General features: G+C 45.3%; 2 protein-coding genes across 2 annotated transcripts in view; one reads left to right on the forward strand and one right to left on the reverse strand.

Annotated features, from left to right (window-relative positions):
• Nucleotides 1–265: 265 nt before the first annotated feature.
• On the forward strand, nucleotides 266–8,783 carry LOC311119066 (5-hydroxytryptamine receptor 1D-like; the record flags this gene model as incomplete). The annotated part of the gene is made up of 5 exons (XM_084193818.1): nucleotides 266–431; nucleotides 4,195–4,355; nucleotides 4,956–5,071; nucleotides 6,897–7,019; nucleotides 7,300–8,783. The coding sequence occupies 5 exons, from the start codon at nucleotides 266–268 to the stop codon at nucleotides 8,564–8,566; spliced, it is 1,833 nt and encodes a 610-aa protein (XP_084049944.1). The 3' UTR covers nucleotides 8,567–8,783.
• Nucleotides 8,784–13,827: 5,044 nt separating this feature from the next.
• The window catches only part of LOC311119065 (solute carrier family 35 member F3-like), a gene marked incomplete at its 3' end in the record, with an annotated part of 56,415 nt that continues 53,823 nt past the window's right edge, over nucleotides 13,828–16,419 (reverse strand). The window contains exons 7-9 of the mRNA XM_084193817.1: nucleotides 15,131–15,323; nucleotides 14,815–14,904; nucleotides 13,828–14,066 (exon numbers count right to left, since the gene is read on the reverse strand). Of these exons, the coding sequence (XP_084049943.1) occupies nucleotides 13,828–14,066; nucleotides 14,815–14,904; nucleotides 15,131–15,323 (522 nt within the window). The remainder of the gene's footprint in view (nucleotides 14,067–14,814; nucleotides 14,905–15,130; nucleotides 15,324–16,419) is intronic.

Genomic DNA, 16,419 nt, shown 5'->3' on the forward strand with positions numbered 1-16,419 from the left:
GTGCGGTGCGCCACGCCCAACTTTGATCAAGAATAACGTTGCGCAGGTGAATGAACCACTGAGCGGTTCGGCGGAGACACTAGACCGGTAGAGGAGCGGAAACAATGGATAATGAAAAGTATTTACATGATCACTAAAATGTATGTCGTTTACCCTGTGTAGAATTAATAGCCTATGGATATTTGGCGTCCAAAACTATTTCCAACCAGTGTCAACAAAAAGTATCAACTAGGCTACATTGCACCAAAAAAGGAGAGGGTAGGCTATGGATCAGCTAGATGGCGCATGGCTGGATCCAAGTGCCCCTTTACCGGATGAGATGCGGATTTCAGTCCGGAATGCGACGGCGGAGGCACGGCTCAACTTGTCTCCCCGAACTAAACTGATTCTGGAGGTCCTGATGGTGTTGATGTGTCTCGGCGCAGTCACAGGTGTGTGTCATCATAACGGAGATGTGCAACGACAACGAAATGCAAGGAAAACCTTTATTTTCATACAGCTCATGAAAATATACTTAATCATTTCTAAAAAGCGAATCACTTTTTAATTTTCACTGACTTTTCCAGTTCTATGCATGATCTTCATTGTAGCATTATCTGCCCCCTTATGTTCCCCTCTGCCTACAAGAAATGGGCTCCTAGAATGGTTTCAGTTGAAATGTTGGGTTTAAGAGGTCCTAAACCCTGATTTGGAGAGCCTTTATGCCTGATCAAGGGGAAACGCTGGCGTGATGCCTGCTGTGCAAATCCCCGCTGGGTGCTATACATTGGTGGCGATGGTGCTCTGTGTGCTGAGCTTTCTTTTAGAATGATAATGGCCATGTTTGCGATTAAAGCACCACAAGCATCTAAATATTGTTTTTGATGTTGCCTTATGCTTTCGATGGATTTCGTAGCAAGGGCTTTTCTTACAAAAATGCTTTGAAACCTCTACAGTAGACCTACTCTAAAACGTACTGTATAAATTAAAGCGGCAATTAGCGTTTTCCCTGTTCCTCTTCAAAGCTGACGGCTGGGGCTGGAGAAATATAAACACTCTGAAATTCATCGACGTAGCTATGGATGCAAGGACTGACCATCCATGAGATCAAAATGATAGTTGTAACCATGTTGAGTCTATATAATGTCTTTACATGTACTGAGTCTATATAATGTCTTTACATGTACTTTGTTCACAAACATTGGATTAAAACAAGCTTCTATTTTGGGTTCTGATGGGGTATGACGGTTAAACTAAGCTCATGTGGCATTTATAAAGTTATATTCTTCAAGCGTCAATGGGTACATACAGGTATATGCCAGAATAATGGAAACACTTGAGTAAATGAGGGATACAAAGTGTATTGAAAGCAGGTGCTTCCACACGGGTGTGGTTCCTGAGTTAATTAAGCAATTAACATCCCATCATGCTTAGGGTCATGTATAAAAATGGCCAGTTGCCCATTATTTTGGCTACCATGGTTAGGAGAGATCTCAGTTGTGGTGGTGTCAGTCAGTTACCCACCCACCAGATCCCAACCCAATTGAACACTTATGGGAGATTATGGGGTGGCCCAACGCCCTATTAAGATGCTTTATGTTGGTGTTTCCTTTATTTTGGCAGTTACCTGTATGATTAATTTACAGAGGTGGGACTGAGTCACTATTATTCGAGTCACAAGCAAGTCACAAGGTCCAAGTCTCAAGTTCAGTCACAAATAGAACTGGTCGCATCTGGAGTCAAGTCCAAGTCCTGCATTGTAAGAGCAAGTCAAGTCAAGTCGCAAGTTTTTTTTTAAAGTCAAGTAAAATAAAACATCTAAAGATGCATTTATTTTATTTAACTAGGCAAGTCAGTTAAGAACAAATTCTTATTTTCAATGACGGCCTACCCCGGCCAGACCCGGACGACGCTGGGCCAATTGAGCGCCGCGCTATGGGACACCCAATCACGACCGGATTGTGATACAGCCTGGAATCGAACCAGGGTCTGTAGTGCCTTAGACCGCTGCGCCACTCGGGAGCAAAGACTTGTTCACCTATATTTATTGAGGCTACCACACGGCCCTTTTCATTCGTTTGTCTACAACACATTTTGATTATGTAATAATGAATTTGAACAACAAATTCCAAATGCAAGCTTCATAAGTAAAGCAATTTCGACATACAAAAAGACCAGTAGGCCTATGCTATTAATTGTGTTGCTTGATGGCCCATTGTTGGTGAGCTTGCAAAGTAAACAGTTCATATTCTTTTGGAGCTGCATATTTATTTATGGCAATTCTCTCTCTACAATTTGACGTTTGCCGGCACCCGATCCTATAGCTGTACAGCAAATCAGCAATCTGTTCGCTGGATCATTGTTTCTGAAACTTTGTGGCCCGTGACCGCCAAAAAGGAGCGGTTCAACGCTCGCGAACTCTCGCGCACGCACTCGCGAGCACAATCTCTGCGCAAATGTGTGAGCCTGTCATTGCCATAGAAATAAGAATTCATACAGCCATGAGAGGTTATGCATTTTCAAAACGCAAGACACAGAAATAAACTGCGTTTCACAACTGCATTTTGAGCTGAAAGTCATTCATGTCAGTCAATATCAACTAGGGATATCATGTCCACTATATGAAGTGGAGGTCGGAAAGCAGGGTCTGTCTGTCTAACCTTTTCCTTCCTCACAAATATCGTAATTACTTCGCGAGCCTATGTTACATATTCATCCCATAAAGGCAGTGCGATGTTACAGCTATCTTAAGACATATAGCCTGTACGCAGAACTGATGTACTGTATATGTAACAGTTTTGCTTCCGTCCCTCTCCTCGCCCCGAACCAGGGACCCTCTGCACACATCGACAACAGTCACCCTCGAAGCGCCGTTACCCGTCGCTCCACAAAAGCCGCGGCCCTTGCTGCGCAAGGGAAACAACTACTTCTAGGGCTCAGAGCGTGTGACGTCACCGATTGAAACGCTACTAGCGCGCACCGCTAACTAGCTAGCCATTTCACACCGGTTACATATATAGCCTAATTAACTCACCCAAACTAGGCCTATCTGAAATATGAAATTGCCAGGTAGCCTATTGTTCTGGCAAAGATGCGTCCGTAACAGATTGCTGAACTGTATATGGATAATATAAACGTAGGATACTCTGTTTTTACCAGGCAAAACCGGAGAAGATGAAACAAGTGATTTTTGGTCACTTACCTGGATATGTGCAGCCACCTTTGCGCGCCAATGCTGCTGACTGGTCATTGGTCAACAGTCAACACGCACAACTTTTTGGTTCTGAAGCACATATTAGATGTTTTTGAGAAAGGAATTTGGTGTAAATCCATAGGCCTATATTGGTGACCAGATCGAATAGGCTTAGGTATACATATAAAACATACAGATGGTAGGCTATACCTATACAAGGCTATACATTTTTGTCATTAGCAGACGCTCTTATCCAGAGCAATTTACAGTTAGTGAATGCATACATTTTATTATTTTTATACTGGCCCCCCGTGGGAAACGAACCCACATCCCTGCCGGCCAAACCCTCCCCTACTTTGGACGAATTGTGCTCCGCCCATTGGTCTCCCGGTCGCGACAGAGCCTGGACTCGAACCAGGATCTCTAGTGGCACAGCTAGCACTGCGATGCAGTGCCTTAGACCACTGCGCCACTCGGGACATACAATTTGTATGAAAAATGTTTTTTCCCCCCATTCAGTTTCACACTCTGACCACCAAAAACCTTCTCGCGACCGATCGCCACTTTGAGAACCACTAGCTCACCCGACCTGTGTTGACTGACAGTTTGCTGGTCCAATCAGAGGGCCATGTGTGTGTTTCACTAGCAATCTGTTGCACGTTTTTTTGCAAGCTATTGTGTCTGTCTGCGTGGAGAATAATCCACCGAGACTCTGTGCCACAAAAGAAGTGACAAAACGTTACAAAACCTGGCCAGATAATTTCAAGGCATCAGTCTCAACTCGAGTCCCAAGTCTTGAGGCTCCAAGCCCAAGTCAAGTCTCAAATTATTTTATTTTATGTCAAGTCTAGCCTCAAGTCATCAAATTTCTGACTGGAGTCAGATTCGAGTCCAAGTCATGTGACTCGAGTCCACACTGTTAATTTATACATCCAAAAATGGCTGTAGCAACTGCAGATTGGCCCTTTAATGGAAAGGATAAATCCATGTGACTAATGCTGTCATATGATGTGTGTCTGTAGGTAACATCCTGGTGATTGTGATAGTGGCAGCCACCAAGACCTTCCACTGCGTGACATCAGTGCTCATTATGAACCTGGCCATCAGTGACCTGTTGGTCGGGGTTGGGGTCATGCCCTTCATAGCTCTCTCCATCATGAACAACGGATGGGTCGACTGTACTGTAAGTCTGACCTGGGGCTTCTATTCATCTATGTGTGTGGATGGGTCGACTGGACTGTAAGTCTGACCTGGGGCTTCTATTCATCTATGTGTGTGTGTGAGTGTGTGTGTCATTGCTGTTATAGTGCCTCTAAGCCGTCATATAGTTCATCTGTAGTGTTTTAACTCGCAGTGTACCATAACCCAGGGGTGGCAACCCTCCTAATGGAGAGCTACTGGGTATGCAGGCGGGTAGCTCTCCAGGAGCAGGGTTGTCAGGCGGGTAGCTCTCCAGGAGCAGGGTTGTCAGGCGGGTAGCTCTCCAGGAGCAGGGTTGTCAGGCGGGTAGCTCTCCAGGAGCAGGGTTGTCGGGCGGGTAGCTCTCCAGGAGCAGGGTTGTCAGGTGGGTAGCTCTCCAGGAGCAGGGTTGTCAGGCGGGTAGCTCTCCAGGAGCAGGGTTGTCAGGCAAGTAGCTCTCCAGGAGCAGGGTTATCAATGAGTGCCCCTGCCATAACACTAGTGTGTCTTTCAAACCTTTATTTGATAATCTTTGTGTGAGAAATGTGTCCCATAACAGTGACTGGACTGGTTCATCTCTTTCTCCCTACCTTCTGTCTGCTAGGACCTGTGTCTGTATGTGGGGTACACCTCCTCAGTCTACTGCACAGCCTCAGTCCTGACCCTGGCAGCCATCGCCCTGGACCGCTACCACTCTATCATGGACTGCCTGCGCTACAGGTCATTCAATGATCCTGACCAACTACAAGACTATACAGTGGGGAAAAAAAGTATTTAGTCAGCCACCAATTGTGCAAGTTCTCCCACTTAAAAAGATGAGAGGCCTGTAATTTTCATCATAGGTACACGTCAACTATGACAGACAAAATGAGAAAAAAATATCCAGAAAATCACATTGGAGGATTTTTAATGAATTTATTTGCAAATTATGGTGGAAAATAAGTATTTGGTCAATAACAAAAGATTCTCAATACTTTGTTATATACCCTTTGTTGGCAATGACACAGGTCAAACATTTTCTGTAAGTCTTCACAAGGTTTTCACACATTGTTGCTGGTATTTTGGCCCATTCCTCCATGCAGATCTCCTCTAGAGCAGTGATGTTTTGGGGCTGTCGCTGGGCAACACAGACTTTCAACTCCCTCCAAAGATTTTCTATGGGGTTGAGATCTGGAGACTGGCTAGGCCACTCCAGGACCTTGAAATGCTTCTTACGAAGCCACTCCTTCGTTGCCCGGGCGGTGTGTTTGGGATCATTGTCATGCTGAAAGACCCAGCCACGTTTCATCTTCAATGCCCTTGCTGATGGAAGGAGGTTTTCACTCAAAATCTCACGATACATGGCCCCATTCATTCTTTCCTTTACACGGATCAGTCGTCCTGGTCCCTTTGCAGAAAAACAGACCCAAAGCATGATGTTTCCACCCCCATGCTTCACAGTAGGTATGGTGTTCTTTGGATGCAACACGACGAGTTGAGTTTTTACCAAAAAGTTATATTTTGGTTTCATCTGACCATATGACATTCTCCCAATCCTCTTCTGGATCATCCAAATGCACTCTAGCAAACTTCAGACGGGCCTGAACATGTACTGGCTTAAGCAGGGGGACACGTCTTGCACTGCAGGATTTGAGTCCCTGGCGGCGTAGTGTGTTACTGATGGTAGGCTTTGTTACTTTGGTCCCAGCTCTCTGCAGGTCATTCACTAGGTCCCCCCGTGTGGTTCTGGGATTTTTGCTCACCGTTCTTGTGATCATTTTGACCCCACGGGGTGAGATCTTGCGTGGAGCCCCAGATCGAGGGAGATTATCAGTGGTCTTGTATGTCTTCCATTTCCTAATAATTGCTCCCACAGTTGATTTCTTCAAACCAAGCTGCTTACCTATTGCAGATTCAGTCTTCCCAGCCTGGTGCAGGTCTACAATTTTGTTTCTGGTGTCCTTTGACAGCTCTTTGGTCTTGGCCATAGTGGAGGTTGGAGTGTGACTATTTGAGGTTGTGGACAGGTGTCTTTTATACTGATAACAAGTTCAAACAGGTGCCATTAATACAGGTAACGAGTGGAGGACAGAGGAGCCTCTTAAAGAAGAAGTTACAGGTCTGTGAGAGCCAGAAATCTTACTTGTTTGTAGGTGACCAAATACTTATTTTCCACCATAATTTGCAAATAAATTCATTAAAAATCCTACAATGTGATTTTCTGGATTTTTTTTCCTCAATTTGTCTGTCATAGTTGACATGTACCTATGATGAAAATTACAGGCCTCTCTCATCTTTTTAAGTGGGAGAACTTGCACAATTGGTGGCTGACTAAATACCTTTTTTCCCCACTGTACATTTGAACCAACTAGAATAGATCCAGACAAATGATACAGTGTGAACACTTTCTGAAGGCACTGTACTACCAACTGAAGATCTAGACCAAACAGATCTAAACCTACCACATCACATTAGACTATACATCTAGATTAGAAACTGTTCAATCAAGTACAGACATTTCCTTCAGAAAACGTAACTTTTCTAGTTCTTTGTATTATTATTTCAGTTCCCACTGCACCCTGTGGAGGAAGTGTGCTGTGGTACTGTGGATCTGGCTCCAAGCCCTGGTGACCAGCTGTCCTCCTCTGCTCGGCTGGAGCACTGTGTCCTACGTGGCTCCCATGTACAGGTTGGTGTGGGTTCGATTCCCGCTGGGGTCACATATACTAACGATGTATGCACTAAAATGTACGTTTGCTTTGGATGAAAGCATGCAGTGCCCTTATTAATGTGTAATATTTCCTGTAAGTACAGTGTATCAATAATTGCTATGACTCATTCTTACAGTGTTGTGTAACAGTGAGAAATTACAATACTTGTTACACTGTACAGTACTTCCAGGACATATTACCCAGTAATAAGGTCCCTGTAATGTAAACTCTCACCACGTACTATTATTTCAATTTCAGCTGTGCGGTGAACTGGAAGAGCAGTCCCAGCTACACGTCCTTCATGGCTGCCCTGTCCTTCCTCATACCTGCTGCAGTCATCCTCTTCTGTTACGTCATCATTGTCCGTGTAGCGCGGAGCCATGCCAGGAGGATCCACAACCTGGAGGACCAGCTCCAGAGAAACAGTGGGATGTCGAGCTCCTCCTTTCCGACCAAGAGTACGTCTGAGCGGACTAGTCCGAGGTGTCTGGGTGCCCATGGTCCTTCCACCGCCAGGCTGGTGTATCATCTGAGTGGGCGGTTTGTATCGGAGACCCATGGAGAGGTTGGGGACGGGGTTCCTGCAGGGTCAGACCCTACTGCTGAAGCTCCACAGACCTCCAGCCACCCAGGCTCTACCTCCAGCTCCAATGCTGCATCCCGGAGACCCTTCTCCTTCCTGACCCAACACGCCCCCCATGGCCACTCCCATCCGCCCCACCAGAACTCCAACTCCCATCACCTCCATCACCACGGGGTTGTACGTCTCTTCCTGGTTATCTCTGCCTTCTTCCTGTGTTGGACTCCATATATAGGCGTCGCGCTAGTCCAGGCCACGGAGACCGCCCTATCGTGTCAGTCCTCCTTAGTCCCGCCCTCGGCCGTCACCTTCTCTTATTGGCTGGTTCTGTTGAACTCAGACATCAATCCTCTGCTGTATGCTCTGCTCAGTCAGCGGTTCCAGGGGGCTCTGCGGTGCCTGAAGCAGAAGATCAGGGCGCGCCTGGGGGGGAACGTGGTGGGGAGGGGGGGAGGCAAGACCAGGGGGGAGGGAGACAGAGAAGAGGGGAGGAGCAGTGAACGTTGTGACCCATGTACTCTGACTTCCCTCCATCCCCACCCCCAGTGTCCCCACCCCCATCCTGGCCTAGTATGTCCTGGACCTGGGTCTGACATCCACAACCCACTTGCAGGAGACGGGCTGAGACGGGCCTACTGCTCTTCGGTCTTCACGGTCGACTCCAACTTTGCGGACAGCTCCAGGGAGCGTGTGTGTGGTGTGTTCCGCCCCGGTAGCACCACCTCTTTCTCCACCTCCTCTGGATACTCCTCCTCCTGCTCCCTGTGGCAGGACTCAGTAGGAGGAGGTGGGGAGAGGAGTTCAAACAGAAGGTTGGAGTGCCTGCAGGTCCCCACCAGGACACCAGAGGGCAGCAGCCTGCCGTTCTCTGCAGCCACCACAGACAGACAGGCAACCTTCTTCTATGGACAGATCACATTGAGGGTAGAGCATGATGTATGCTAGTCAGAACAGATTAAGATCTGTATGAACCATCGACCTGCTGTTGTGCCCTTGAGCAAGGCACTTAACCCCTCCAGGGGTGCTGTACTATAACTTACCCTGCGCTCCATTCTCAGAGGGTGTGGGGTAAAACAGAAGACTAAGGGCTCTATTCAATCAGATCCACTTTAGCCAACATCAGCATAGCAGTTGTTTTGATGGTGTTGGAGGTGGAACTGCGTTAGAACTTTCAAATCCACAAGAGGCTCCCGGCATTATACCTAAAGCAGACACAGAGTCTGATTAACAGAAATCCCATGCAGACTTGTTTACTGTTAACCAGTTGGAACACTGGAATGTGAGATGTAATCTACACCTTCATTAGGATGATAGAAATCTTCATGATTTTATTTAATGTTTTATCAATTTGAACATAATTATTTCTGAATAGCCTAAACTTTTCTTTCTGAACTTCTAACGTGAGTGGGGCTGGTGTGGCTTCTTGACAAGCAGCTGCTCACCTATTTGACAGCTCCAATGCAGTTCCACCGCCAAAACATCCGCTATGCGGGTGTCTGCTATCGCCGGTTAACGCTTTATCTAGGCCTCATTTCCGTTTCCCTGTGACAATCAGGGTTGGGGTCAATTCCATTTAAATTCCAGTCAATTCAGGAAGTACACTGAAATTCTAATTCTTTTCAATGCTTTTCAATTAGGAACATTTGGAATTGGAATTTGGATTAATTTGAATTGACTGGGATTGACCCTGGTGACAATGGACAATAAAGAGGTCTTCTAGGCATTTCACACCTTTAATTCATAACAGAACTGGGTTGATCCACAAACATCTGATCTGTAATGATGTGAAGACAAATGATTATTCTATGAAGAGTATGTAGCTGAAATATTGACTGGAGGGACAACAGGCTGAGAGTGCCTGTGTGACAGACTGGGTCAGTGCTTTCTGCCCAAAACATTTTGGATGATTTTAACGCACTAGTCTGAATTGCTGCAAGGCCAAGTTGACCCTATGAGTGAGGTTAGTGACATCCGTTGTGACTGTAGCTATGTTAAAATCAAGAGATAAAATACTGTACTGTAGATACAGCAAGCCGTTTCCTTCTTATTATTGGTAAATTAAATCTATGGGAATGTCTAGTTCCTTTGTAAATTCAATCTGTTACACTGTCTAGTTCCTTTGTCAATTAAATCTGTTACACTGTCTAGTTCCTTTGTAAATTAAATCTCTTACACTGTCTAGTTCCTTTGTAAATTAAATCTGTTACACTGTCTAGTGCCTTTGTAAATTAAATCTGTTACACTGTCTAGTGCCTTTGTAAATTCAATCTGTTACACTGTCTAGTTCCTTTGTAAATTCAATCTGTTATACTGTCTAGTGCCTTTGTTTAGTTTTTACCTTGTCACATTTCCGGTATATAGGGACAATTGAACACATTCTTAGACACACAATTGCAATTGCAAATGCAAAAAAAAAAAAAACTTCAGCGTGAGATACATATTTTATACTAATCCAGTAAACAAATAAATGTATTCAAAAATAATGTTTTTATATAGTACATGTGATTACATTTCTTGAAGACAGCAAACTAGCTGATCTATCAAATCACCTCATAATTTAATTTAATTAAACCACGCTGTAATCATATGTTGCATTTATTATTTCAGTGTAAAAGTCAGCTTCATTCCTTACAAAGGTTTACAGTTATGTCTAGCAATAATTCCAGAGGAATACAATATGATTATTATATTGTCATTATAAAGAATGACAATGGGAGATAACAGTGCTGATGTAGTACTTCTATTCAGGATTGGGCTCAGTTCCATTACAATTCAGCCAATTTAGGACTGAAACTCCAATTCCAAACTTCAATTCCAATGTTCCTCAATGCTTTTCAATGAGGAGAATTGGAATTTGGAATTTCATTTTACTTCCAGAATTGACTGAATTGAAATGGAACTGAGCCCAACCCTGTACTCTATTGCAAAACAAAAAGAAAAGGCAGTGAAGTGAATGGACAGGACTGCTCAGCTATATCTGGTCATCTCTGCATGCTTGTTCTGTAGATGTCAGTCACTCACTGTCCCTTCACATCAGTAGTCAAACTAAACGCAGAAATAGAAAAACATGTCCATTTTTTAAAATAAGATGCATCAAAGAGTTTGTTCAAGAAGGATGAGTGCAAGAAGAATGGTTGTTGTTGTTGTAGTGTGAGGCTGTGGTATGTCCAGTCTAATGGTGCCTCCCTCCGTAGAAATAGAAAAGATAGATAGCACATGGTGAGTGTTGGTGATTGGTTGGTTGGTCATGTATACATTCGCAACAACAAGGCAGAGGTTCCGCCCACTTCCTGTTTGAAGCCCCGCCTACATTGTCATCCGTGTTGCTCGGTTCGTTACCTCATCAGTAACCCTGAAGAGTCCTCACAGTGGTTAACTTGCCTTAGAAACGTGATCAATGGAAAATAAAAACAGTATCTTAAAGAAAAAGCTGGATCCCACCACTGCCAACAAATGCCGTAGCAGATCTCCCTATGACTTCAATGGGACTTCCTTAATGGGGCCTCCACCAAAATGCCACAGACAGAGTAGCAATATCTACCCACCCCTGGCTGTGCATCTTGGGATAAGGTTTGCACAGGAGACAACACCCTTACAGATAATCACTTGCAGTTTGATATGTCTTTGTGTGTCATTAGCCTGATCCCAGATCTGGTTGTGCTCTTTCCAACTCCCAAGCCATGACAATTCTATAAGGAGTTGGCAAGAGGGCATAAACAGACTGGAACCCAGGCTAGTGTCGCTGCAACACTGGCTAACTGACAGAGTATACCACTATAGGAAGTCTGCCTCATGACAAGGTGACTTTAAAGGTGGGAAATGTACCGACAGGTATCCAAGCAGAGGCTCAGTGGTAGCTAAGGAGGTTGAAATGACGTTGAAATAATGTAAATGTGGCTGCTTGGTTAATTTTGGCTGGTCTGGCATGTCTTGACTGAAGCCATGGAACTGAGCAGTGGGCGTCAACCCTGGAACCAGCAGGAGCTCTGGATCTGAGGGTGTCAGCCCTGGAACCAGCAGGAGCTCTGGATCTGAGGGTGTCAGCCCTGGAACCAGCTGGAGCTCTGGATCTGAGGGTGTCAACCCTGGAACCTGCAGGAGCTCTGGATCTGAGGGTGTCAGCCCTGGAACCTGCAGGAGCTCTGGATCTGAGGGTGTCAGCCCTGGAACCAGCAGGAGCTCTGGATCTGAGGGTGTCAGCCCTGGAACCAGCAGGAGCTCTGGATCTGAGGGTGTCAGCCCTGGAACCAGCAGGAGCTCTGGATCTGAGGGTGTCAGCCCTGGAACCAGCAGGAGCTCTGGATCTGAGGGTGTCAGTCTGGAACCAGCAGGAGCTCTGGATCTGAGGGTGTCAGCCCTGGAACCAGCAGGAGCTCTGGATCTGAGGGTGTCAGCCCTGGAACCAGCAGGAGCTCTGGATCTGAGGGTGTCAGCCCTGGAACCAGCAGGAGCTCTGGATCTGAGGGTGTCAGCCCTGGAACCAGCAGGAGCTCTGGATCTGAGGGTGTCAGCCCTGGAACCAGCAGGAGCTCTGGATCTGAGGGTGTCAGTCTGGAACCAGCTGGAGCTCTAGATCTGACCTAAGAGGGAAGTGTATCACAGCAGGTGGCCAATCAGTATGGCTGTAGATGGCTCTGGCTCTTCTCATTTGCTGGAGGGACAGCGAGACATTCCATGGCTCAATTTGATAGTGAAATGCCCAGACAGATTATTTCACACCCTAACATCTACAGGCTCCTGAGCTGGAGGGCATCAAAAGTGTGAATTAACGTCAAATCCCAAATCGCCCCCTACCCCCTATGCAGTTGTAGAGATGTAAGAGAATTGAAAAGGTGTAAGCAATATGGTGGAAATTCTGAGGACAATATGTAACCATTACCTTACTGATTATACCTATCTAATAGAGGACAATATGGAACCATGACCTTCCTGATTATACCTATCTAATAGAGGACAATATGGAACCATTACCTTACTGATTATACCTATCTAATAGAGGACAATATGGAACCATGACCTTACTGATTATACCTATCTAATAGAGGACAATATGGAACCATGACCTTACTGATTATACCTATCTAATAGAGGACAATATGGAACCATTACCTTACTGATTATACCTATCTAATAGAGGACAATATGGAACCATGACCTTACTGATTATACCTATCTAATAGAGGACAATATGGAACCATGACCTTACTGATTATACCTATCTAATAGAGGACAATATGGAACCATGACCTTACTGATTATACCTATCTAATAGAGGACAATATGGAACCATGACCTTACTGATTATACCTATCTAATCCTTTCAGATCTACATGAACTGCTGAGGTAGTAGGGGCTAGGGTTTAGGGGCTAGGGTTTAGGGACTAGGGTTTAGGGACTAGGGTTTAGGGGCTAGGGTTTAGGGGCTAGGGTCTGTTTGGAATTGGTCCGTGGAGATCTACAGTGCACTAAAAGGAGGTATTTGCCATTAAGTTGACACCTGAGGGACACCAGGGACATGGCCACTAGAACTCAGGCAGTCTCTCCTGGTAAGGCTTTCTTCTCCTTTGGATCTTGAAGGTTGATGGTAACATGATGTTAAAGCCAGTAAGTCCATCATCAGTTTGTTAAACTGACAGAAAATGTAACTGTCAATCTATCCTTGTCTTTTGAAAAGCAAAGGCAAGTTCGCAACTCTTCCCAGGCGTGTGCAAATAAATGTCTCAGTCCAATGGAATGATTTAGAGGTATTGCTAAATGAACATGATCAACGTGAGCCCATGCACCAACTCTGATCACTTCTAAAATGGTGGAGGTCAAGTAGGAAATAATTGTTTGTTGATTATGAAATGAACAAATGAACAAACATTGATATCAGTGCTTTTTGCAGTGAAATGAAAGGGTCTTGAGCAGCCCCAGATGGACTGATAGACCAACGGAAAGGTTTCCAGGGAGAAACTAGTGAGAGGGAAAGTGAAATAGAGGGCTGATGGCAGAGGTCGACCATGCAGGTCATCATGGCAATCAAGTGTCCAAGGTGGAATGTCTATGTGTGTGTGTATCTGTCCATCTGTTCATTCATCCATGCCTCTGTCCATCTGTTCATTCATCCATGCCTCTGTCCATCTGTTCATTCATCCATGCCTCTGTCCATCTGTTTACAATGTGTGCGTCCGTCCATCCAGCCATCCCTCCACATTTAACGGTGGTCAGTGCGTAAAGGTAGTCGTGGAGGTCCTAGCTCTCCTGCTCCAGTTGAGGCTGGACCCGGGCCCTGACTCCACCTCAGCTGGTTCCTCCCGTTTACTCTGCAGCTTAGCATGGAGCTGGATGAAGCACTGGTCCCAGTCCTCTGGAAGTAGCAACATCAGGAACCCCAGGCAGATGATAAACACAGCGATAAGACGCACTGCGTTGAAGTGGATCTCACACGTGTACAGGTCAACCACTGGAACACAACATAAGAAGGGGTTATATTACCTAAAAGTTAACCCATGATCTTCATAACATAACGCTGACAGAACTGATATAACAGTAACACAAACAGGTCCACAACACAACACAACAATGTGAATCAACACTAGGGGAGAGTGGGGGAAGTTGAGTCAAAGGGGGAAGTTGAGTCACCCTTGTTTCACCCGGGGTAAATTGTGCCAAGAGATCACTTTTTTTTGTACAAGCTATGTTTTCAAAACTGTAATGTTTACATGAATTCTGATTATTTCCAGGGATACACAGCATCCTGAAATATATGTAGACATCTTTGTTTGAAATAATACTATATTTCCCTTGACCGAGTGATGATGAATGTAGAAAATGGCTCAACTTACCCCACTCTCCCCTATTATATAACTAACAAAGACTAAGTCTGTCAATTCACTGATAGCTATTATTACATGTGAATGCAATATTTTCAGTACATGCAAAACTGTTGTAAATACTAAAGTTAACCAGTGAAAGAGAAGTCTTCTGAGGCCGGGATTATAGGCATTGCGGCTTTTAAAGTAGATTTCCGATTGGAGCCGACATATGCAGCATTTACCGTGAATGGGATCTCTGCGAACGCAGTAACATTGTTTTTAAAAACTGCAACGCCTATAATTGAATCGGCCTGAGTTGAAGTTGTTTCACTGGATGGGATAAAGATCTGGAGAAAAGGACACAGTAGAGTTGGAGGAGAAGGAGCAGAGACTTACTGGCGTTGACAGGGACACTCAGGACGATGCCCAGAGAGATTAATGTGGGGTAAGTGATGGCTATGCCAAAGTTCACCAGGATATTGAAAGCTGTGGAGGAGAAAAGTCAAGTCAAACTTTACTAAGCAGCTACAACTATTTTACTCACAGTCAAAAAGAGGAACTAGTCAGCAAGTAAAAGGCAACTTTTCAATGCAGCTTATTAACTAAATTAATTTGGGTGGGCGGGAAGGGGGGGGTTGCATCAGTATCCACACTGGTTGCAGTTTTGCATCAGTATCTACACTGAAACTAATCTACAGAAGTCAGTGCTTACCAAAGAGCAGGCCTGCTACCCCACAGAGGTATAACCAGGGGATGTCCTCAGGAGAACCAAAGTATTCCACATGGGTGAAGTACAGGATGACTGGCACAAAGCTGATGAACACAAAATTAGCGCCCCCGACGATCGTCAGAAAGAGAGCTGCCTCCCCAAACTTGGCACTGCCCAGGACCATTTTAAAAAGCACCTGTGGAGAGACAGAGAGACAGAGAGAGAGAGAGACAGAGAGAGAGAGAGAGAGAGAGAGAGCGAGAGAGAGAGAGAGAGAGAGAGAGAGAGAGAGAGAGAGAGAGAGAGAGAGAGAGAGAGAGAGAGAGAGAGAGAGAGAGAGAGAGACCGTGATCCAGGGAAAGAGATAGAGGAGGGAGGGAGTGGATTTATCACGTACAGTAGGCACCTCATAAATCCACCCCCCTTTCCACCCCTTAACGAGAACATGCGGGCAGACCAAAGAGAGAGGGAGTACCTGCCAACCATCTCTCTGGCCTGGCACTCTGCCACCGCTGTCTATTGACCACATTAGGCCATTGTAACAGCAGGGCAGGAGACACCACAAAGCAGCCATATTATAGAACAGGAGACACCACAGAGCAGCCATATTATAGAACAGGAGACACCACAGACCAGCCATATTATAGAACAGGAGACACCACAGAGCAGCCATATTATAGAACAGGAGACACCACAGACCAGCCATATTATAGAACAGGAGACACCACAGAGCAGCCATATTATAGATCAGGGGACACCACAGAGCAGCCATATTATAGAACAGGAAACACCACAGAACAGCCATATTATAGAACAGGAGACACCACAGAACAGCCATATTATAGAACAGGAGACACCACAAAGCAGCCATATTATAGAACAGGAGACACCACAGAGCAGCCATATTATAGAACAGGAGACACCACAGAGCAGCCATATTATAGAACAGGAGACACCACAGACCAGCCATATTATAGAACAGGAGACACCACAGAACAGCCATATTATAGAACAGGAGACACCACAGACCAGCCATATTATAGAACAGGAGACACCACAGAACAGCCATATTATAGAACAGGAGACACCACAAAGCAGCCATATTATAGAACAGGAGACACCACAGAGCAGCCATATTATAGAACAGGAGACACCACAGAGCAGCCATATTATAGAACAGGAGACACCACAGACCAGCCATATTATAGAACAGGAGACACCACAGAACAGCCATATTATAGAACAGGAGACACCACAGACCAGACATATTATAGAACAGGAGACACCACAGA

Source organism: Coregonus lavaretus (assembly GCF_964263955.1).
Source record: "Coregonus lavaretus genome assembly, contig: HAP1_SCAFFOLD_1307, whole genome shotgun sequence".
Lineage (NCBI taxonomy): Eukaryota > Metazoa > Chordata > Actinopteri > Salmoniformes > Salmonidae > Coregonus > Coregonus lavaretus.